A 22,950-nucleotide genomic window follows, 5' to 3' on the forward strand; every position below is an offset into this window, starting at 1 on the left:
CGAGACCAGCTCTTCTCAGCAACCGTCCTCTAACTGTGGGAAAAACAGCTCGGAGCGCGGGGTGTCACTGCGTCTCGTGGCCACCCTGCTTTGACTGACAGCCTTTACCGCCCAGTAGGCGTTAAGGTAGCTGCGAGCTAGCCAACCGTTGATCAGCAATGTGGGCGGTGTTTGAGGCCCCTCCCTCAATCCCCGACGCCCCTGCCGCCGGAGCCGGGGATCCCCGTGTGGTCAGTCGAGTTTCCGCCCGTGGAGGGAAAGAGTCTGAGGGGGGAGGGGAGGCACTGTGTGTGTGGAGCGACTGTCGATGCGGATTGGGGGGGGTGGGAGAAGACTTGTGGGATCCCAAAAGCAAGCAACCGGGAGAAAGAAAAATACTACCGTGGGGGCCTTTCCGCTGGCTTGCTGCTCTTACGCCCTTACACCTGACGGAGATACTAAAGCCTGGCCGCCGAGGAACGCTGGCCCGCTGGAGCTCTGCTGGCTCCCGGGCTAAGGTATTCAGGAAACACCGTGGCTTCTCCCGAGGCCTAGCGGGTTTTTGGACTCTGGGCGGATTTGGAGTGTGTAACCAGTGCTGGACTGTGGCAGACACACTGCCGTGGGCACGGGTAAGTGCTGGGCACGCGGTGTCTGGTGAATTTAACGGCTTCTACTACATTTTAAGCAAAATTCCCAGTGATTACCTGGAGACCATAAGTGGCAGCTTCCCCCGGACTCTCTTGCCCTGGTTGGCTATGTACGTGTCAAGAGCTTGCTGAGGATGTGTGTTACACGGTTTGTTATTGTTTTTTTTCTAGTTTATTCCGTCCACATCACCTTCCCACCTCTTGTGTTGGGCTCTGGTTGCCCCAGTCTCTGGATCTCTTTTGCCCTGTGCTGGTATCAGGCCTTCCTAGGTTCTGGGGCATTTAATCTCTCTTGCCCTGTGATGGGCTCTTGTTTAACAGGTCTTGTGAGTTACCTTGAGCTGGGCTATGACTTCAGCCTCTGGGGTGCTTTAGATCTCTATACTGCCCCAGCCTCTGGGGTGCTTTAGATCTCTGTACTGCCCCAGCCTCTGGGGTGCTTTAGATCTCTATACTGCCCCAGCCTCTGGGGTGCTTTAGATCTCTGTACTGCCCCAGCCTCTGGGGTGCTTTAGATCTCTATACTGCCCCAGCCTCTGGGGTGCTTTAGATCTCTGTACTGCCCCAGCCTCTGGGGTGCTTTAGATCTCTATACTGCCCCAGCCTCTGGGGTGCTTTAGATCTCTATACTGCCCCAGCCTCTGGGGTGCTTTAGATCTCTATACTGCCCCAGCCTCTGGGGTGCTTTAGATCTCTATACTGCCCCAGCCTCCTGGGAGCTTTAGATCTCTATACTGCCCCAGCCTCTGGGGTGCTTTAGATCTCTATACTGCCCCAGCCTCTGGGGTGCTTTAGATCTCTATACTGCCCCAGCCTCTGGGGTGCTTTAGATCTCTATACTGCCCCAGCCTCTGGGGTGCTTTAGATCTCTATACTGCCCCAGCCTCTGGGGTGCTTTGGATCTCTATACTGCCCCAGCCTCTGGGGTGCTTTGGATCTCTATACTGCCCCAGCCTCTGGGGTGCTTTAGATCTCTATACTGCCCCAGCCTCTGGGTTGCTTTGGATCTCTGTGCTGTCCTCTGCTTGGCTTTGGCTCTCCTAGTCTGTGGGCTGTTTGGATCTCTATAGCCATGTGAGTTAACTGGATTAGCTGTTGCCTTGTGCTGGCCCCTAGCTGAAGTATCAGGATATTGGTGGCCCTTTGCTGGCTTCTTGCGCTCCTATTCTCTGTCGATCTGAGTTGCCTTTTGCTGGATTCTCTAAGCCCTTCAGGTATGACGATTTCTTTTGCACATTGCCTGATATGCCTTTGGTTTTCCCCATGTTTTTACAAAACCTAAACCGTATGTACCCGTAATGCTTGTTTGAGACTGTTGGCGAATGGGTTTTGTGACCTTGTACCCCAGGGGAGATCCCGGTTTGCTTCTGCTGCATACAATTGGTGGCGTTAAGAATCTATCTGGCTTCTCTGACATTATGGGATCCTCTTATGGGGGATGCTGCTGTATATTTGCTGCATATGGGGGTTTGTGATAAGCCGGAGATGGAAGTTCATTTTGTGTTCACACGGTTGCAGTACATTTCAGTGATTTTATTATAAATAATAGTGAATGTGAGTTAATTATCGAGTTCCATGGATTTGGGAAGAGAGCTGTTTGAATGGGGGAGGGGCACTTCTTTACTGTCTGCTTAGAAGGCACCTCATTCCCTAAGATTCCATGGGGATCTGTGCCTTTCTAGCCAATATATCTTATGTATGTGTAATATATATATATATATATATATATATGTATATTATATGTGTGTGTGTTTGTTGCAGTGTACTTTCTCTTGATTTGTGAGTGGGCTATGAAATTTGCATCAAAATATACGCTGCTTCAAAGCGAGGTCCTCCGAGAGGGAATTTCTTGAAGTTTTTTTGTGCGTGCGCATGTTTTTCATTTGGAGCTTCTTGGCATTAGAGCTCATTCGAAGTACTGCTTTACTGCAGTAAATTTGGGTCCCCCCCCATGCCTCCCATGTTTCTCTGTCTGTACCTGGAGGCTCCCCACCCCCCTTAGCACAGGGATCCAAGAGGAAGGATCTGCTGGCTTAATTTATCCTCCATTTCTATTGTAATATTTAGAAAGCTAGAGGGTGGAGTTCAAGCTTTTAGGTTCAACTCCATATTCTGTTTGCATGTTGGACATAAAAGCCGAGAGATATATCGCTTTCAGCCCCAGCATAATTATAACAGTGGGGTGAAAACTCTCCTGGTATTATGGCCAGATTAGAGCTCAGCTTGTTCTTGATTTCCATGGCCTATATTTTTCCATATTTTCTGCAATAAAAGCTACATATTTTTCCGTATAGTATGCGTGGAAACCTTTTTTCCCTGTACCTGCAGAACCTCCTTGCTAATGTTTGGTCAATATTTTCACATGGATAATCCGCCTCCTCACCTCCCCCACTCGGGGTTCTCAAGCCCAGTCTTTTGGAATTCCTTTCATGCTCCCTTTTCTGCTCTCTCCTCGATTTACATGCTTTGGTCTACAATCTGATACGTTACATTGTATATCTATTATTAGAGAGAGAGAGAGAGAGAGGGGTTACTTTGTGTTCTGCTATATAGAAACATATGATCTTCTGGCAGATTGGCCCCCGTCTAGTCTGCTCCCTTTTTCCTGCTTTAAAGACTCCAACCTTAATCAGTCATATGCCTATCCTATGTATGTTTAAATCCCCTCGCTGTATTGGCCTCTACCACCTCTGCTGGGAGTATGCATCCTAGTAGTGAGATACGTTGTTGCGTGTATGATAGAATGTAGCTCTCCGGGCGGTCGTTTACAGATAGCCCTTTCCATAGCATAGAGCTGATTACTAAAATAGTGCATTTTCCTTGTGGATTCCTGTGTTTCCAGTAATTAGGATCCTTGCGTATTTGTGGCAGACTTTGGCTGCCCCTCCCCTTCAATGCAAGGCATGTCCACCCCCCCCAAAAAAAAACCTTTCATGGGGGCTACCTCAGTGGCACATTGTATGGAGATTGTGGGTTCTTTCCAGGTGTTTCTTATTGCTGGTGAATTAGCAAGAGGAAGTGAGCCATCTTCACTTAACCCTTTGTATGCTCCAGGCTTGCTTCGTACAGTTCCCCACAACGCAGGCTGCTTTGTAATATCGGCTCCTACATATAAAAAAAAAAAAGAGAGGAGGATTTGGCATCAAGGTCACCGAAGAGCCGCCACCAAAGTTTTTATGGCCACGGTGACCGTGTAAAGCAGATGAGCGGCTGCCAGTGGTTGGCGTGCGTAGCCGCGGGTAGCTCCTGGGCTCTGGAGTTTGTTTATATGTCACCAGACTGGTGTTCTCCAGGAAATTTCAGATGTCTGGGCGTAGGTAGGTTCACAAAACTTGTTCTGAGCCGTCATTCTGCTCGTTTCATTTACGACTTCATAGCTTTGCCTTTTATCCAAATTCCCAGCTATTATGGCATTGGCTTTTTGCTGTGTAATATATTTACCCCGTTCCCCGTTCTCTTCATATTTGTGACGCTATTTTTATGTTTGCTTGACCCGCTGGTGATGATTATCTGCGTTTCTGTTATCAACCGATTCTAATCCATTCCTTTTTCTTTTCTCTTATGCACTGAAGAGAGGGTTGGTAGCCGTGTATTTTTTTTGACAGCTTCTGGTTTTGCTCACCATTAGTTTATTGTTATTATTATTATTATTGGCGCACTTCTCTTTCGTGTATTATTTACAGGCCCTGCTACACTTTGCAAAAAATCGTTTGTTTTTCATTATTAGTAAATATAAGGACTTTGTTGTTGAAACTTTTCTTTTGTAAATATTAGTACCTTGTCCTGCACGGCAACTGCAGGGTTAACCAGTCATGCTTAGTCTGGGAATGTTTTAATAACAGAGATATTATTTTCTATTTACTCGTTATACATTATAAATATATTTGTGTGTTTCAATGTACGGGTTTGTTTGTGTCTGTCTGGAGGGATGATTATCGATATATCATATTTTTTTCCTATTAACCCCTTCTTTTCTCGTGTGACTTATCATAGCCTCGTTTATGTTTGGCCATGTAAGGTATTGATTTGTGTTTATAGGGTTAACATAGGATGTGCTAAGAAGAGGGTGATATCGGAGAGGCGCGGTGGGCAGCCCGTATCGTGCACTTTGTTTCTCCTCCGTGTGAGATGCGTGTAGTGATGGGGGTCGCTCTGGTGGGTGATGAGCAGGAGGTTGAACGCACGGCCGTGGAGCTGCTGTTGCTACGCGAGGATCTCGAGTGGCGCTGTCCGTCTCCAGGGAGAGACACGGCGTCCATTAGCGCTGCTGGTCCGGGAAGGAAGGGGGTGGCTGAGCTGTAGTTAGGAGATGGCTGGTTTGTTTTTGCCATCTGCCTCCCTCCTCCTCCTTAATAACAGCGTCTCTATGGTGAGCAGCCTGAGTTATGAGGCAAACCTGTTTTAGATTGAAATCGTCTCCATGGTTAGCCATTAAACTAAGTAATAGAAGGGCACTGGCACCCGTTGGGTTAATGGAAATCTCAGCAGTGCATTGAAGTTCAGGCCCTGTCTTTTATATACCGGGAATCATTTTCCATTTAATTCTATGTTTGCATATAACTGCTTTTGGTGGGAATAACTGTCCCCCCCCGGTTTCGTGTTTGGTGGGCAGACATGATAATTTTTCACTTGCCCCCCCCCCCCCCGGTAAGCTGGCTCATGCCGGCCGGTTATCTGGACTTCGCTGCTCGTTTTATGAAACGGGTGTGTGTGGGATAGGCCGCCGCGCTCGTGGCTTTTACTGTGGCTGGGGACGGGGCTTTATTTTTTTTTTTTGTTGCTTTATTTTTTCCTGGTTTATCGATGTGTTCGGGGTGAGTGTTTAAGAGAATATACCCCAAGAGCCAAGATGGCCATAGGTTAACTCCCCGGCTTCTGTTGAACCACAACCCCAACAGACCTCGCCCTTCATCGAGCCAAATACTGTGGCTAGCGGTCATTGGCGTGGCAGTAATATGAGGAGAGTAATGCCAAAGCTCTCTGGGGCACTGTCCGAATAATCTGCGGCGCTGTCCGAATAATCTGCGGCGCTGTCCGAATAATCTGCGGCGCTGTCCGAATAATCTGCGGCGCTGTCCGAATAATCTGCGGCGCTGTCCGAATAATCTGCGGCGCTGTCCGAATGCACACATGGCATTTAAGTTGCTTGTCATGTGAAATCTTTAACGTGGTTACATGTGTAGGGAATGTGATTAGGAGGGGTAATTAAGTTCAGCAGTTCTGTTTCTAGCTTTTGCATTTGGCTGCCTGTGGCTTCCATCTTCCCTGTTGCATCATCTCTAGTTTTCTCTCACGCTTCTCTCTGTCTGGGCCTGCGTATTGTAACGCTGCGCCCGGCCCGGCCAGCATTGCTCCTGCGTGACTCCCCATGCGTTGCTTGTGTCTCGCGTGTATTTCGCTCCCCCGGCCCTCCCACCCTTTCGTAACAAGAGCAGTCTGATGAGATCACCGGCGCTGGGTCCTCGGAGAGCTGCAGGCCGGGTGAAGGGAGGTGTTCTCACTCCTTTCCCTGGAGATAAGAGGGCCGGCAGCAGCTCATCCCAGCCCATTACTGCGTTCGCTTTCTATAAGAAAGAGAGGTTAAAGTTTCTGTTGGTGCTTTTGAAGGAAATCGGCTCCACTGCAGCGGCCCCCAAGCAGTCACCAGAAACCGTTTAGAATTGACCTAATTTGACTACTTTTTAACATCCGCTCCCTCCTATTGTACGATTCTCCGCCGGTCGCTCTCTGCGGATGACTCAGCTCAGTGTCATGCACTTTATAGTCTAACAAAAACTGGCTTTGGGTTTGGAGGTCGGTGGGATCCCTTCGCTTACGCTCTTCATTCTGATGTTTACGCTGATCTGTAAACCTATGCGATAAATATATAAAGAGAGGGAAGGAGGGAGACGGGGAGAAGCAGAGGGAAGGCGAGAGAGGGAGGGGTAAGGAGAGTGAAATGTGCGTTTGGGGGGGCATTCAATTGTAGGATTAATGAGGAATCATTTAGATGAGGTCACTGTTGCCAGTAAAGTGGCCCTTGTGGAATGGTGATAGATTCATCTTTACCCAAATTACAAGGACTTCTGGTTTTTAACCTTCATATGAAGTGTTTGGTGTCCTTGGATTTCTATAATTCCCATTCATGTTCATCTGGTTTATGAACCTTTTGCGCCTCTTCAGGATGGACGGCGTGAGGTTCTTTCTGCAGGGCTCTTGGTAGTTTAGGTGGGGATGGACGTCTTACGTCTAAGGCCTAGGGCATGATGGTGTTTACAACACACGGGTGTCACGAGAAGCTGTCCTTCTGCGCTGTTAAATGTCAGAGGACAGTGTATTTGTGAATCAAGGTGTAATGATAAGCGATGCACCAGCTAATCTCCTGTGTGAACACCCTTCTCGGGTATTTGCAGAGGGATTAATAAAGCTGGCGTGGGTTCAGAACCTCCTGGTGTCTCGTGCAATAGCCCAAACGGCTGCTCTTCAGGGCGTAATGGGTCCCACCTGTGACACGTCTGAAGAGTGTTGCTACGCACGTGACTGGTTCTGTATTGTGTTGGACGGCACGGCCACCGGTAACTGGGAATTCTCGCCTGTTTGGGAGAATGAATGGATTTCCGTTGCTCTAATGAAGTCCCTCGTCGCCAGCTATAATTCCAGTAAACACGTTGGCTGCGGATTCGATGTATCGAGGCACTCGACGCTGATCTGCTGCCAGCGGCCCTCAACGAGATGATGCCGGGGTTACCTGTTATAACGCAAAGCTTTAGGGCCACCTATCGCATGTATTTATAAAGCGCCGGCAGGTTCTGTAGCGCCGTTGCATTCAGTGGAACAATTTAAAACAATTTAACAAACTGGTACTGAAGGAGAAGAGGGCCCGGCTCTTACGAGCAAGCGGGTGGATGGCTTTACACATACATTGCCCGAGCGTCCAATGGCTGCTGGTACTTGCAGGTTGTTTTCCTCGTCGTTGAGTAATGTTTTTGTAGTGCGGCTGCACGGCCCCCCTGCTCTCCCACCACGCGCTTCCCCAACAGACCTCGTTTCTCTCTGCTCTCTCTCTCGCGCACGCGCACACGCACATGCACACACACACACACGCACACGCACACCTTTACACGCTCCCCTCTGCCTTCACACCCACTCGCTTTCTGTTATTACAGCTTTTCCAAAGATTCCGCCGCTTGAAACCAGCGCCTGTTCTTCCTCTGCGTGTCCACCTGCTGATCAGATCCGTGTTCTGATGTGAGGCCGCTGAATGTTTTGGGTCAGACTATGAAGGCTGATGATGATGATGATGATGATGGGGTAGAGGACAGGCCCTGGTACAAAATATCTTCATATGTGATAATACAGCATAACTCAAACAATTATAAATAGTTTTAGGTTGATTTTACAATCTTAAAATGTTTTAATTTTTGCCTCAGATTATTAGTATTTTTATTATTATTATTATTATTATTACTGTCTTATATATATTGATAACTTGAATACAAAGCTTATTGTGTACAGCCTTCTGGGTCCTGCATAACCATATAGGACCATTGTACATATATGTAGAACATGTAGATTTGATCAGGTTTTAGGAAAGGAAATTACTGCATATTTCATTCATTTTTGTGCACAAACCTCCTTTAATGATGGATTTGGTTTTGCTTTTAAGATTTCTCTGTCCCACTGTAAAGGAGACCATGACAATGTAAAGGAATAATACAGAGATACCTTAATGAACGCCGTACATGGGATTATACGATTGACAAGCTCATGCCGTGCAGCACGGAGCGCCCGTTATCCTTTCAGCATCTATCATTTCCAAAGTTATGTAGAACATGCGTCTTCTGTATCAAAACTGCTTAATACTTGGTATAAAAATATGTTGCAATTGTTTTTGGGCGAGATGGGGTTGCACCTGAAGTTTTTCAGATTTAGTTTGAGGACGTTCTCTCCGTATTTGTATTTTAGGCACTATGTATTCTGAGTAATTATTTGTAGCTCACATTTACAGGATGGTATCGAGAGGACGCACATCTGTTGTGTTATTGCACCCGTAGCTAACAATGTATATTCCCGCATTATCCTTCCACAGTCTCATTAGCTGTCTTTATTGCCAAAACCTCTTCCGGTTTACGTGTCGTCCGTTATGGAAAATAGTGCCTTTTGATGCCATTGTTCCCCAAACCAATTGACTCTGCAGATACCTGCCTGCTAGCTAGTGGACAAGAAGGGAGGGTGGTAGATAAGTGGAATACCCTCTCAGCAGAAGTGGTAGGGAGTAATCCAGTGAGGGTAATCGCTGGGGCCGATCTGGATATATTCCCTTTAGCACCGTGGAGCCTACTGAGGTCAATGCACGATGGGAAACTTGCCATTAACCTTGCTGGTATCAGATTTCCCCCTGTTTTCTGGCAGCGCGTTTTATTCGATATCACTTGCTTTAGCTTCCTGAGCAAACCAGTGCAGCCGTCTGTACAGCGAGCAAACGGGACGGCGCAGTAAAAGAAACACATTTCCCCTTTAAAATCCGAACACCTAAACGGGACGTCTAACACAAGTGCATCGATCGTGATGCCAACCCAGCAAACTGCAGCTCGTTTCACGGGATGTAGAGGGAGTTTTCCCAACATGCCGTCTGTTCTCATTACTTCCTGTTTCATTCCCGTCTGGACTTCCTGTTGGTTCCACATAGTTTAGTTTCACCGCAGAGGTCCTTTGAGTGTCTCCCATCTGAAATGCAGTTGGAGGCCATTCTCCAGCCCACCGGCTGCGCACGTTTCCGAGTTATTCTGTTAGAAACCTTGTTCTTGTTGTTCTGGAAGAGAAGGTCCCCTGTTTTTTGGGGGCAGCATTTCCTGCCCATGGAAGCTTCTGTTAAGATTGAAGGCCAGTGCTTTGTGAAGGCGCTTGCCCGGTATCACGTGTGTATCTGGGAAGAGAAAATCCGCCTTGGTTTTGTGTGGCTTGCGAGCCGTAGATGCTGTTCCCCGGCCACTGAATGTCCAGGAGGCCGCATTCACCACGGCTAAAGCTCTTTGAGTGTCCGTCTACCATCTGGCAAGACGCGCGCCGCCCCTGCTTCCCCGTTATTATTCTTCCCAGCCGGTCTCACGGACTGTCACGTTCCTTTTGGTTTGTGTGGGTTAAAAAAAAAAGATATTGCAGCACTTAGTGCAGGGTTTTCCAGCCCTGGATACCCAGCGAGCGGATGCTCAGTCCCAGATTGATAGGCTTGTCTTCTGGCTGCTATTTCATAGATGAAGCAGAAAGTCTATCCCTAAATATTCCTAAAGCCGGTTCTTTATTACGAAGACCCAGACTCTCTCCTATAGTAGCTGCTGTCTGTGTGGTAAAAGGTCTTACCCCCCCCCCACCGCCATTAATTGACCGTACAGTACGTGGTGCAGAACTGTTGGGCAAACGGGTTGAAGTAGCCATCTTTCTGCGGAGATGATCAGGGACCTCCTCCTAACATCCACAACCATTATTCTCCCTGCGTTTTTATGGAGGTCATGTATGTCGCAGATAAGATGGGTGATGGGAATGCCTTATCCTTGCGGTGCAGGGCTGGCTGTACGTGTGGGGAGGATGGGCTGTTATGTATGGCAGTGACAGTGAAGGTGTGTGTGCATACGTCTATAATATATATTTCAGTAACCCCGATGAGCACTGCATTCAGTGTCCTGTCTCCATGGTAACCGGGATCACATCTTGGCAATGTCTTCTCCTTGCATTTTTTTTTGCAGTGATTGCAAATATAGATAATCTCTCCTCCCTGGTCTCTACTGCGATTTGGAATCTATTTTGGTGATGACCCCTGAATTGCTGGAAAATACTCTATTGATAATAAAATGTTAGCTACTTTTTATATCTTGGTATAAAGGGGTGTCTCCAGAATGGTGGATGATTATAACGATTCCTAAATGTAAAGTGACGATTTTGCTTTTATTTCGCGTTTTAAAGCGGGATTCCTCAGCCTTTGTAGAATTTGATGGCCAAAAATTGGCTTTTACAGAGGTGCAAAACATAAGTATAGGAGATATAACATCAGCATATAGAGCGAACCCAGCCTCCCCCACGCCTTCTGGGTGCTAATGTTTCTCTGCTGCCCTTATTCCAAGTCATTGTAGATATTAACACCCGATGTACCAGCCTACAGACTCCTTTAATATATTTAATGCTGATCTCTCTGATGAGACTTGTAATTGTGACTAGGAAATGTCACATGCTTAGAAGAAAGAATGTATTTTGTTAGTCCGTAATGCATCGGTAACGCGTTCCGAGGTTACTTCTAGTCTGTCTTTAAAGCTTGTAGTTGGAAATTAAGCTCCTAAGCTATTGCAAGCCACATAGTGTGTGTGTGTGTATATATATATATATATATTAAGGGCATCTCGTTTGCTATAGAGTGACAGATCCTTAGGGTCCGGTAGAATTTTACTACAGGTGATTAAATTGTTGTTAATATACACTCGATCCCTTACTGGCTTCTATGGGGGGAAAAAACTTGTCTCGATACCTAAAGATCTACCCACATGGTCTAACGATCATATCTTATATATCGTTATATCTGCCCTGTCTTATCGGTACGTTGGCCCTTTAAGAGAACGTGTGCAGGTTTTACAGAGTCCTTTTGCCTACTGCAGGTTGTCCGTCGCCGCTGATGTACGTGACTCGGGCACAGGGCAGCCTTCTTCCATCTCTTACCTCATTTTTATCCTACGTATTCATCAGGCTCCTTATTTTACATAAAAGTGACACCTTGACAAATGTACAGAACTCGCCATTATAATATAGCCACATACACGCAAACAAATTTATTTTTTTCTCATTCTTGGCTCTTCGTTGTTTTTTTTTTTTTTCTCCAAATATTTTCAAATTTCTTCAAGGCCCAGGCGGTATTAACACCTTTCTAAGTTAGAAGGCACTATTAGAGCAATATTGTGCAGGTATTTATTAATACATGGCTGCGTCTTGGTCCTGCGGGGTGGAGGGGATTTAATAGATTGAGGTCACTGGAGAGATCACCTGCGCGGGTATCCATGATGTCTCTGTACGTGATTTGAACTGAAAGCAGCAGAGCAGGCTGCGGTATTGAAGCAATAAGATGCTTCGGGCGCAACGAGGACGGCTGATACCAGAACCTGACAGCGGCCCACAATCTAAAAGCCTTGGCCCTGAAACCATAGACGGCTCCTCTATCAGAGAAGAAGCGACCAGTTCCTTGTTATTATGAGGATGTCCGCCATCAAACCGCTGCCCCTTCCTCCTGAAACAATGTTACTCTTCTTCCTCCTCTCTGCATTTAAATGTTGCAGCCTCTTTTACATTATGTTTAAAAAATATATATTCAAGTTACCGAGAGGGTGGTAGATAAGTGGAACAGCCTCTCAACAGAAGAGGTAGAGGCTAATACAGTGAGGGAATCGTATATACGAGTCTTTACAGCAGAAATAATATTCTAAATGGGCCAACTGGTTCTTATCTGCTGTCAATTTCTCTGTTTCTGAAATATTTCTTAGTTGTAATTTCATATTTCTGCCCAATTGGTTACTGACGATTCAATGGGGCTTATTCACTAAACTGTGACTTGTGTTTTAGTTGCTATAAGTTTAAATATTTCATACCCCTTCATTAATGCCAGAGTCGGCATAATTTCCACTTAATGTCACGGTTTAGTGAATAAACCCCACTGTCTCTGTCATCCAAGTATATTATTTCCATGGTGGATTTCGGATGTAGACCTCCTCTAAAGATTAAATGCCACTGGGATTAAGGGGCGAGCGGAACCTGCAGCGCTCCGCTTAGTTGTTCGGGGCCGGTTAATCTCCTTGTTGCGAGGAAGCTCCGCAGTGCATTTTATTGCAGAGCGTCCCGGGCCGCGCGATGAGAGACAGCGGAGCCCCGGAGTCTGCATGCGTCGGTCACTGATACGGCTCTTCTGTCCGCTCTCTGCCTCCACGCTGCGATTGCATCATCCCGAGGAGAGCTGCCAACTCCTCGCTGGGCTTTGTACAAAGAGCGAGGCAGACAAGGCCGTGTCTCTTCGGAGCGTCACGCTTCTTCCTGCCTCTTCCCGCAGCTCCTCGCACCCGCCTGGCTTATCCTAAGTGTCACCTTTGTTCAGCAGCTCTTTCCTCCCCATCTGCTTCCTCGCAGTCCAAACACACATTTTTCTCTTCCCCTTAACCATTCTCTCCTCTATGCTCTGTCTTTCTTTCTTTTGAGACCCCTAAGATTTCCTTTATGTTTATCCACATATGGTCTAGAATCCTCTGGTTTCTATGCTGGTATCTTTCGAGTAACCGGTTGAAACAGAATATGCGAATATGGTACTCCATGTAAACGTGACAAAGGCCAGTGAGTGTCTGGAATGGGGGGGCTTCTATATTCTTTAGGCACTATCTGCTTAATTTTGTTTTTTTATAAAGTCCTATTAAGATGACACGCACCACAAGCACCCCGGTGGAATGATTCTTTATATTAACCCTTTTGATGGGGCTCCAGTGGCAAGAAATAATGTTGATATGGGGTAATTAGCTAGAACATTCTGTTGGTTGCTATGGTGACTGCATGTGTTCTTTCACCACGCACCCCCCCCCATACTTCTAAAGTTTGTGCTTCTTGTCAATCTTTGCATTAGTTTTGGGGATATTTAGTTTTAATGCCTCTGTTGGCAGCCTGTGGCAGAGCTAGCATTGTCTGATCCTGACATCCTCCCCCCCCTACACTTACGATGTCTTCCTACAACAATAGGGCAGAAATAACTTGATGGGGGAACGCAGGAAGTAAGCATTTTTATGGTGTATGTGTTAGGCGGGTATTGCTTATTTTAATCTGTAAAAATAAAAGACCCATTTGAGGGGAAGTGACAGATCTCGTTTTAAGGAGGATTGCTGAGCATAATGGGTGTTGTGGTTCTACAGCTGGAAGGTTCTTGATGTTGCTCATTAATCTAAAATTCTACCCATAATGTTACTGATCCAAAGAGAGTTCATATGGGGCTACAGAGAAGGACTTCTAGGCCACGTACTCCCCGTAGGCTTCATGACGTTGCAGCTTGGAAGTTGGTTCAATGTTACTTCTGGTGCAGATTCACGCGGGAGCTGAGACATATGTTGTAAAAGGTTTCCGGGCCGCCATAGTGCCACGATATGAGCTCAAGCCCTGCCACCGGTGTTTATAATAAACATCTCCACATGCTGTGACCCTAGGATTATTTGTGACTCCCAAGGACCCCGTTGGAGATCCTTTACATAGATCTTTTCCACTTTCAGAATATATGTGGATATGTGGACTGCACACTAGATTATGGTGTCCCAGATTTGAACGAGGGGCCCCTGGTTTTAATGAAGATGCCCCGTTCTGTGTGGTTCACGATGTTCGTCATCTGGCAGCCTTTACACTTCTCCCCCCGCTGCTTCCCCAGAGAATAAATACATTTATTATTATTATTGTTATTATTATTGTTATTGTTATTAACGCCAACCATTCCCGCAACACTTCTTACAGTCCCTACATTCAAACGGTCTGACAAAACTAGAACCGACCAACCGAGGCGTCCCTTCCCATTCTGTAAAGAGGACCCGGCTCACATCTGCGTTTCCTCTGCTTAAAATGTTACATTGACTTTACTTATCCCCCACAAAGATGGCGGCCGGGTACATTATATCCATCTGTCTCTGGCATGAATTTATACATTTTCTTATTCGTGCCTCGATGTCCTTTCAAACTCGGAAGCTCTTTCTAGGCCGGATGTCCACTTGTAGGTTTGATTTTTTGCCGCTGTCTGTCTCTTCCGTCTCTGAGAGCGTCTGCCGGGGTACGGCAGATCGTCCTCGATCCCGTAGGGTCCTGGGGAATATGTTGAACTTGATTCCCGTTACAAATCCTTGAAAGATTTGTTTGTACGTCAGAAATGGCCGCAGCACAAGAGGGCAAAATCCAAACGGCTGCTTTTTATAGAACTGGTTTAAAAGTCAATGCACTCCTTGCCTGGAACATCCGGTCCTATATTTACAGATAATACCCCCTACTGCTGGGCTAGTGCAGCTCTTTCTGCCCTTTAATGGGGTAAAATATAATAATAATCGTATTATTTTCCCAGTTCAGCCTCATTAATTTCTATGCCTCTCACTAAAATATTGCTAAACGTTGCCCGCTTTTTCCTCCCCTGTCGTTATAATGTATGTATTATCGTATAATTTTGTATAATTATCCCACGTGCAGGGGAGAGGGTAACCCTTATCTCTGGCGAGAGATTGTCGCGTGCTTTTCCGTGGTCTTATTTGGTCAAAAAGAGAGATTTGACTACTTCTTGATACCTTTTTAGACAGGTTTGCACTGAAAAAATAAAGTATCTCGTTGAGTTGCGTCAGCGAAATCTTTGCGTCTCCTTCGTGTATACCATTTCTTTTCTGACCCCCAGAAGATTACTGCAGCTTCCCAGGCACCGGCCAGTATAAAGGTGACCCTTTTCTTAAAGCCGCGGCTGCCTTGTAGGGGTTAAAAGAAACGTTCTGGCTAATGGAGCTGAAGTGATGGAGTGAATCCTCCGTGGGAAGATTTAGGGTCAATAACCGTCTCCAGCCCCACCGAGGTGTCTTGATAACATCACAGCACCTCCTGGGGACGTGATAAAGGAGCTGGCCCAGTGTGTCTGCCATTAGCGCCGGCCGACGGCAGCGCGGCACATCTCGCTATCGATTCGCGGAGTGGCGGGGAGGTCAGGAGGAGCTCTCGCTGCAGAGCGTCAGCCGAGGATAGACGGGAGAATCGATGCGACTCGAGTGCGAGGGTTTGGTGTAAATTCAAAGGGGGCAACACATTTAAAATGAAGAAGCCCTGGAGTCGTACGGGGCGAGCGGGGGCTGGGGGGGGTTGCGTTCACGCTTATAATGCGATCACGTTTTAATGCTTTTATTTTTGACGTTCCCGTTTGGCGGTAGTGTTGGCAGAAAGTTCGGCATGCTTTCATTCATGAAGGGAACCTTCCCGGGCGATTGTTGAGATTTTATTTTTACGATAAAAATGATCAGGAAAAACGAAGGGATCTCAGGAGGAAAATTAGAAAAAAGAGGCCAGAGTCTAAAAGTAGAAGCTCAGGGGTTTAGATGGAATGCAAATGGTTTTACTTTGCTGAGAGGGTGGTAGATAAGTGGAATAGCCTTCCAGCAGAAGTCGCAGAGGGTAATACAGTGAGGGCCGAATGGTTGTTCTCTGCCGCCAAATAAATTCCCCTCGGCTTTCTCTTTTTGGTTTGGAATAATCTGGGCTATCGTGTATGGCCGGGGCCGCTAGATAAATGCCTCCTTCCCTAAAACACTAATTTCAGCGTTATTATACACAGCGTTGTTATACTCGGCTACTGGCGTCGGTGTTCCTTATGTTTTATCTTCAAGAAAGTAGAGAAAACAGATTAGATTGCGCTGCCCTCTGTTCCCGGACACCGTCAGGCTTCAGAAGTCCGTAACCAGATATACAGATCAGACGTTGTTGGTTTTCGGGGTGTTTTCCCTCTGTTTTGCGCGGAATCGGTCCGAAGACCCCATGCGGGTCTGGTCTGGGTTATTCATTAACCGGGAGCCGCGCAGGGAACCTTCTCGTTCCTTTTGCTTTGCCGAGCTCGTGTGCCGCGGACGCCCGGGGGACGCAGTCCTTAACGAAACAACCTTTGGACTTTCAGCCATTATCAAACATTGAAACGCAGCCTAAACGAAAAAAAGGATCTCATCCAACAGGCAGCAAACCGATAATTCATTATTATAAAAGAGATTTTTGGTGTTCCACGCCTGGTGGAACAGTGGGTTGCTTCAGACATGGCAGCCACTACATTGGCCCTTGTGCCATTTTGCCTTATTTTGTCTTTTTAAGGGTAGAAACGTCGTTCCTGTGTTTTGGAGGGGTTCTCTCCAAATGGGACCTCATCTCTCAGCTCTAATACAGTTCCAGCCTTAGTGTTCTCGCATTGACCCCGCGGTTCTCATCCGTGTCCGCAGCTCTGTACTAAGAACTAGTTGGCTTTTAAGAGTTTCTGTAGCGTTTTGCGTCTCCGGCCCTCATGGCCCTGACTTCACCTGCTCGCCAACGTATAAAGGTGGCTTGTTTCTGGGCTACTTGTTCCAAGTACGTTATTGAGAATCATATCTTTTTTGAGGAACCGCACTGGCAGCGAGGCGAGGGTGTGTGAGCGGTTGCAACATGTTTATGAGGTTGAGTTTTTACACATCTTGCTTAACCATGGCAGAGGTTATCACAAAGAAAAACATCTTGGGAGAACAATAATGACTTAGTTCCTGTGGGTAAACTTGACTGCAGATTTACGATCCGAGCCCAACCTGCTTCCTGCTAATCCTGAATGCTTCACCCATTCTTTTTCTTAATACAAGGTGGCCGTCTCATTCCTTACATAACTTACAAGTAGTCCTGGTTTTGTCAGTCTATCCAGCTGTCCCACCCAGCTCTGTCCTGCTTTATGAGACAGAAGTAGAGCTCAGCGGGATTCGAGACCCCAATACCTCAGTCCCAATTTAATTCTCTGGTGTTTAGGACACGGGCGAGAACGCATTCTGCACATGTGTAGAATTGTGCACATGCCCAGTAGCGCTACCAGTTTGAGTGACACTCTACCTTCCAAGCCCCGCCCCTCGGTGCCCTGATTTGCTGGGGGTAGAAGGTGGGCGGTATATTGACTGCAGCCTTTACTTGTTACATGCAGAGCCTACCGTTCCCTTTAGCCCGTCGTATCAAATAGGGGCACGGTTCATGTGTAATCTGTAATTCAAGGCTGAGGATTTGCTCTGATTCAGTATATAGCGTCGCGTATTAATACTGTGCTGGGCCTCGGCCGCTTAACCGGAAACGTACGTTCTATCCAACAAGGAAGTCAAATTTGGGGATTTATTATGATTATTATTGTTTATATGGCGCCGACAGGTCCTGTACACTCTATACAGTCAAAAAGTCTGACAAAGACGATCCGATACATAAAGTATCTATGGAAACAACCTATGAGTGGTTGCTTTTGTGTCACGTGACAATTAAGCCTTCCTGTTTTAATATGAACAAGGCAAGATTTTACTTGAGTAAAGAATTGGGGTTTGATCATTCAGTCGTATTATTAACCAAATGCCCAATACTGCGTTTATTGCTCTGCGGCCTGATTGTTACTCGTCGGGTAACCCCCTGATCTTTTATTCTTACCTCGAACAGGTTCCCTCATGTCCGTGAAGTGTCCCTCGAGGCTCTGCGGCTCCCCACCCTCGGTGCGGTCAGTTGCTGCGATTCCGACCCCGTGATTCTCTCCGACCGCAGTGCCGCACGTCATGAGCATTGTAATCCCTCTGGGAGTCACCACACCAGATACATCCTACTCAGACATGGCCGCCGGATCTGAGTAAGTGCAGGCCCACCTTTTTAGAGCCACACTAGCCAGGCTCGGGATCTGGAGGGCGAGAGAGAGGTTGGGTACACACATTTTCACATGATTCCAACATAATTGAGCACTGCTTTAAAACGTGTAACGTGTAACGTGGAAGCTAATTCCCGCATTATATTTAGGTCTTCTGTAATGTCAGGCTTTACCCAGATCCATCCCTATTATCTTGTTCTGAGGGCGCCACCTAGTGGCTATTAAGCACTGTTCATCCGAATTCTATTTTTACATTTGTCAAATCAAATAAACTTTATTATTCTGTATCACAAATTTTAGCCCACAGCGCTTCCTGATTGGTGGGAATGTTAATGACGCTGTTACCCTCGATGTAATGTATCCCTTCTGATGTTTTCTTCTTCTCCTTCTGTCTTTAGTCCCGAATCAGTGGAAGCTAGCCCAGCTGTCAGTGGGAAGACGATCTATGCAGCCCACGGCTACCCTGGCACTCAGAGCCATAGTTACAGAGGTCTGCCTTACGCTGTAAGTGCGATAGGATGCGACTCCCGAATGGTTAAACTGCTTCATCGGCAGGAGTATTTCGATTGCGTGGGATAATAAATACAGGTTTTGAGGAATATGTGTCATTCTGCCGTTCCATCAGTCTAGGTTGATTTGTGTTTTGGTGTGAATTTTTAAAAACAAAGTATTTTTCCTGCTTTCGCAGTAAGTGATTTGGGATTTTTTTTTAAATTATAAAAAAAAAAATACAATTTTGCCTGTTTCTGAGATGAGCAAGAGAGACCCCAGAGAAGCGTTTTATACAGCATGTGTGAAATCCCTCCCCTTACAGGACCACAATTACGGAGCTCCTCCGCCACCTACACCTCCTGCATCCCCACCTGTCCAGGCCATCATCCCTCGAGCTGCACCACCTAACGGCATTCTCTCGCCGGACGAGGAAGAGAATACTGGCGACAGTGACAGCTCCTCCGAGGTTGAAGGCATTCCTAATTGGTGCCAGTGCAACCTTTCACCGGACGGGTTTATCAAGTGTGAGAAGTGCAGGTGAGTCTTACTAGTAGATCTTATTTCCCCCCTTTTCTTTAATTTTCCAAGTCTATTGGAACTACCTGTAACGCAGAATTTAGCATTTTTCTCAAAATAGTACAGGTGGGTTCCTATAGTGCCTTAGATTTCTTTTTATCCACGCATCTTGCTCATACCAACCATTGTTAAAGGACATACTTCCCATTCTTGAAAAGAGATGTTTAGAAAGTCTTAGCCCATGTTATTCAATGATCAATGTAAAGAACCTTTTGATCCCCAGAGAAGACGGTAACGGCCATGATATACACTGGGCTATGGGACACATTCTTATAATACCGGCCCGTTTCTTACAATATTTTCACTTTCCAGGGGTGTGAACCGAGGAAAGGTGATCCAGATTAATCGCAGGAAGCAAGACAATGTCTCTGGTAAGCATCGCGGCTCACGTGTTTAGAGAGAGTGTAATTTATTTATTTATTTTAACATATAAAGGATGATTGGCAACAAAAAACTTTTACTTTGGTACACTTCTGTTTTTATCTATTACTGTCCCTGTTTCCCTGCAGTCTGAGCAACGTTTCACTGAGAAACCCTGGTTAGTATGCATGTGCATGTGTACAGTCAATGGGGAGAAATAAGAAGGCCTCTAATGGCAGGGATCAACTATGACCCCTATGGCAACATTTCCGTGCCATTGGCACTTTTGCCCGTGAAACAGGGAAGGAGCTTAATTGCAAAACACAGTGTATGTTATAGGTAAATTACTCATTGCCATAAGTATGGGGCCTTAACGCATAGTAAATCCATTAATTACACATAGTTGATTTAAATGATGTAGAGAAGTGTCAGGTGAATCATAACCATTTGTGTTTAACCCCTTAAGGACAACAGGTTGTCCTTAATCCCATTAAGGACAGTGCATTGTGAGCCCGTACATGTACAGGCTTTGCCGTGAAGGGGTTAATTGGTGAATTTAAAAAACACACGATTCTTGCTTTTCTACGTGTACATGCTGTTTGCGTAAACTTGTGTTTCTGGATCCTTGCGAGCGAGAATTACCCCTAGTAAAGCGTATTTTTAAGAATCACCAGTTTGATTTGAGATTTGAGGTCATAGATCACATTGTGTCGTCGCTGTAGGAGGGGAGAGCAGCGCCACCGAGAGCTGGGACGAAGAACTGTCTCCATCCACGGTGCTCTACACCGCCACACAGCACACGCCGACCAGCATCACGCTCACGGTCAACAGAGTCCAGGCAAATAAGCCAAAAAAGAGGAAGAAGAACACAGAAAAGGCCCGTAATGCCCCGAAGGCCAAGAAAATAAAGGTATTGGATGAGTTCTGTTCTGGAGGGCTGGTGACCAGGAAGCGTCATCATATTTCTAGAAGAAAGAAAGTAACAGCCATTCAGTGTCTTGTTTCTTCGTCCTGAAAACATTAAATTAGATTTTTATTTTAAAAATGTAATTTTTAAGATTGGATGGAGGTAGCTGTCTGTTATAAGCCTCTCGAGGGCTCAGTGCATCCCTAGGCTTGACTTCCCTTTGGGTTTTTTTCCCCAGGCTTTTCGGGAAGGCTCTCGCAAATCCTTGCGGATGAAGGTGAGACGGAGGCCCCTTTTTAACTCTTTGGGTGGATGGAAATTACTAAGTTAACTACTCTACGAATACAGCTGCTTCAAAAAGCGGCCGAACTTAACGCGCAGAGTAGTATTTTTTATTTCTGCCTATTGAGAAGAGAAGTTGATTCGTTATTATTGGTCATTACAGAACTCTCCTTCAGATGCACAAACGCTAGATGAAAATACCACCGAGGGCTGGGAGAATCGCATACGGCTTTGGACCGACCAGTACGAAGAAGCTTTTACAAACCAGTACAGCGCAGACATGCAGAACCTGCTGGAACGGCACGTCCGCTCCAGCAAGGAGCTGATTGGTAAAGCTGCCGCTCCGGTGACCATTAAAAAGACCGAACTGGCCTGTAACAATACGGTGGTTGGCTCCCAGATGCAGGTATTTCATGTTTTATCTATTCTATTCGACGTATTCAAATGTCTTAACCTGTGTTGGTGTTTTAGAGAGCGCAGGGCAGGCTGGACCTTTGTATAAAAAGGGCAGATTGGTTGGCATCTTAGTGAATGCTATAGGGAGCAGCATGTGTTTTCTGTTTGAGAGAGCGTTAGGGCGCACAGATCGTTTCTAAGATTTCCATGTTGTGGCAGATATATTGGATGGCATGTACTAGTCTTCTCCAGGCCAGGGGTGGCACCTTTCACTTTCTGCTGTGTCTTGATACAGGCTCATGATCAGAAAATAACCAGGAAGTGAAGGACGCAACAGAAAACTACTTCCCCTAACCAGCTGAAAAACAGAACAAGCAATTTCAAATGTCCCATAAAACAGTCTCCTATATGCAGACCCAATAAAGCCTCCAGCTGCACCATCTGAGCTGAGTCAAAGGAAAATAAAGTAGTTAAGAGAATAGCATATAATCTCCGTTATATGGTGTGAGCGCAAAACAGTTCTGGCTGCTAGTAAGGAAATATACTGTTACTACCTTTAAAAAGCCAAATATACCTGTCCTGTGTTTTGGAAAGAGACATATTAGGATAGCGTAGATAGGATTTGATTTCATTTTTGATTGTAGTGAGATGTCGTGTAATTCTGTTTAGAAGGGGAAGAAAAGAGGATGTTTTGCAGTGAATCGTCGTAGCTCTGTGGACCTATTTGAGTGTTTGTTCCCGAGGACAGTCTCCCCCCTACCTTCTGTTGTCTTCCTAAAACACCCAGTTTGTGTTGTGTGAAAGTCTCCCTCCAGCGTACGTAGGTTATTTTGTGTGTATTTCTGAGTCTTAAAGCTTCCCTGCTGACGCGCTGAACGCTGCCCTCCATTCTAATGCGTGCCTCGTGGCCTCCACCGACCCGCAGACCCCGCGTTCCGTTACGAGGAATAAACGGAGTTCCTCCTCGGGCCCGCTTTGTCCGTAGGGTTGAAAGCATGTTCTGTGTGACCGCATGCAACATAATTTTTTTTTTTGTTGTTGCAGTTGCAGCTGGGAAGGGTTACCCGTGTGCAGAAACACCGCAAAATTCTCCGGGCGTCGAGGGACCTGGCTCCGAATACCCTAGTAATAGAGTATCGCGGCAAAGTCATGTTACGGCAGCAGTTCGAAGTCAACGGTCACTTCTTCAAAAAGTAAGTTTACGCCGAATGCTGCCGGCGCTAACGGGTACATAAAAGGGGTATTTTAAAGGATTTCACCCTGAATAGTAAGGCTGTCCCTGTGACATCATCTAAAGGGCTGACTAGTATATTCATTTTAACCTGATAAAATCCCTTTAGCAGATTCTCTAAATATATGGAGACATTTGTAATTTTCACCTGTAACCTAAATATTTACTTCTTAAGTGTCCTTTTTCTTTACACTGTAAGCATATGAGACTGATAGTGGGGATAACTCATTCTGATAGCATCTCGTTGTACAGCGCTGCACATATGATGGTGCCATATAAATCATTAAATAATAATTACCATGCAGTCAAAGGTACAAGGCAGACATGTTTCGTGAGAGAATAACCTTTAACTTCTAGGATAACTGGCATCGGAGCATAGAAAATTAATTTGTAATCTTGTATTCCCTCAGACCTTACCCCTTTGTGCTGTTCTACTCCAAATTCAACGGTTTAGAAATGTGTGTGGATGCACGAACCTTTGGCAATGATGCTCGGTTTATAAGGCGTTCATGTACACCCAATGCAGAGGTAAACCCGGACCCCGGTCACGTCTATTTCTGCTGCAAGCTTAACCGTTTGCATCGACTGTAGGTGGGAGCCGTTGCACATTAGCAACGCTGTCTTAAAGGCAAAGTTCCAACAAAAATGTCTTTTTTGCCATGTCTCAAAGAGAGTGAAGCTGCGTCAGACC

At 46.1% G+C, this 22,950-nt stretch overlaps 1 protein-coding gene across 3 annotated transcripts in view; it reads left to right on the plus strand.

Annotated features, from left to right (window-relative positions):
- Window positions 1–285: 285 nt before the first annotated feature.
- SETD5 (SET domain containing 5) overlaps window positions 286–22,950 on the plus strand; it is a 31,696-nt gene continuing 9,031 nt past the window's right edge. Inside the window, exons 1-10 of one of the 3 annotated variants that reach the window (XM_053468912.1) lie at window positions 286–611; window positions 17,817–18,000; window positions 18,414–18,519; window positions 18,830–19,044; window positions 19,396–19,454; window positions 20,166–20,353; window positions 20,589–20,627; window positions 20,796–21,038; window positions 22,073–22,221; window positions 22,670–22,787. In XM_053468912.1, the coding sequence (XP_053324887.1) occupies window positions 17,930–18,000; window positions 18,414–18,519; window positions 18,830–19,044; window positions 19,396–19,454; window positions 20,166–20,353; window positions 20,589–20,627; window positions 20,796–21,038; window positions 22,073–22,221; window positions 22,670–22,787 (1,188 nt within the window). In that variant the 5' untranslated portion in view covers window positions 286–611; window positions 17,817–17,929. The other 2 variants (XM_053468915.1, XM_053468914.1) reach the window with 2 other exon arrangements.

Source organism: Spea bombifrons, chromosome 6, assembly GCF_027358695.1.
Source record: "Spea bombifrons isolate aSpeBom1 chromosome 6, aSpeBom1.2.pri, whole genome shotgun sequence".
NCBI lineage: Eukaryota > Metazoa > Chordata > Amphibia > Anura > Pelobatidae > Spea > Spea bombifrons.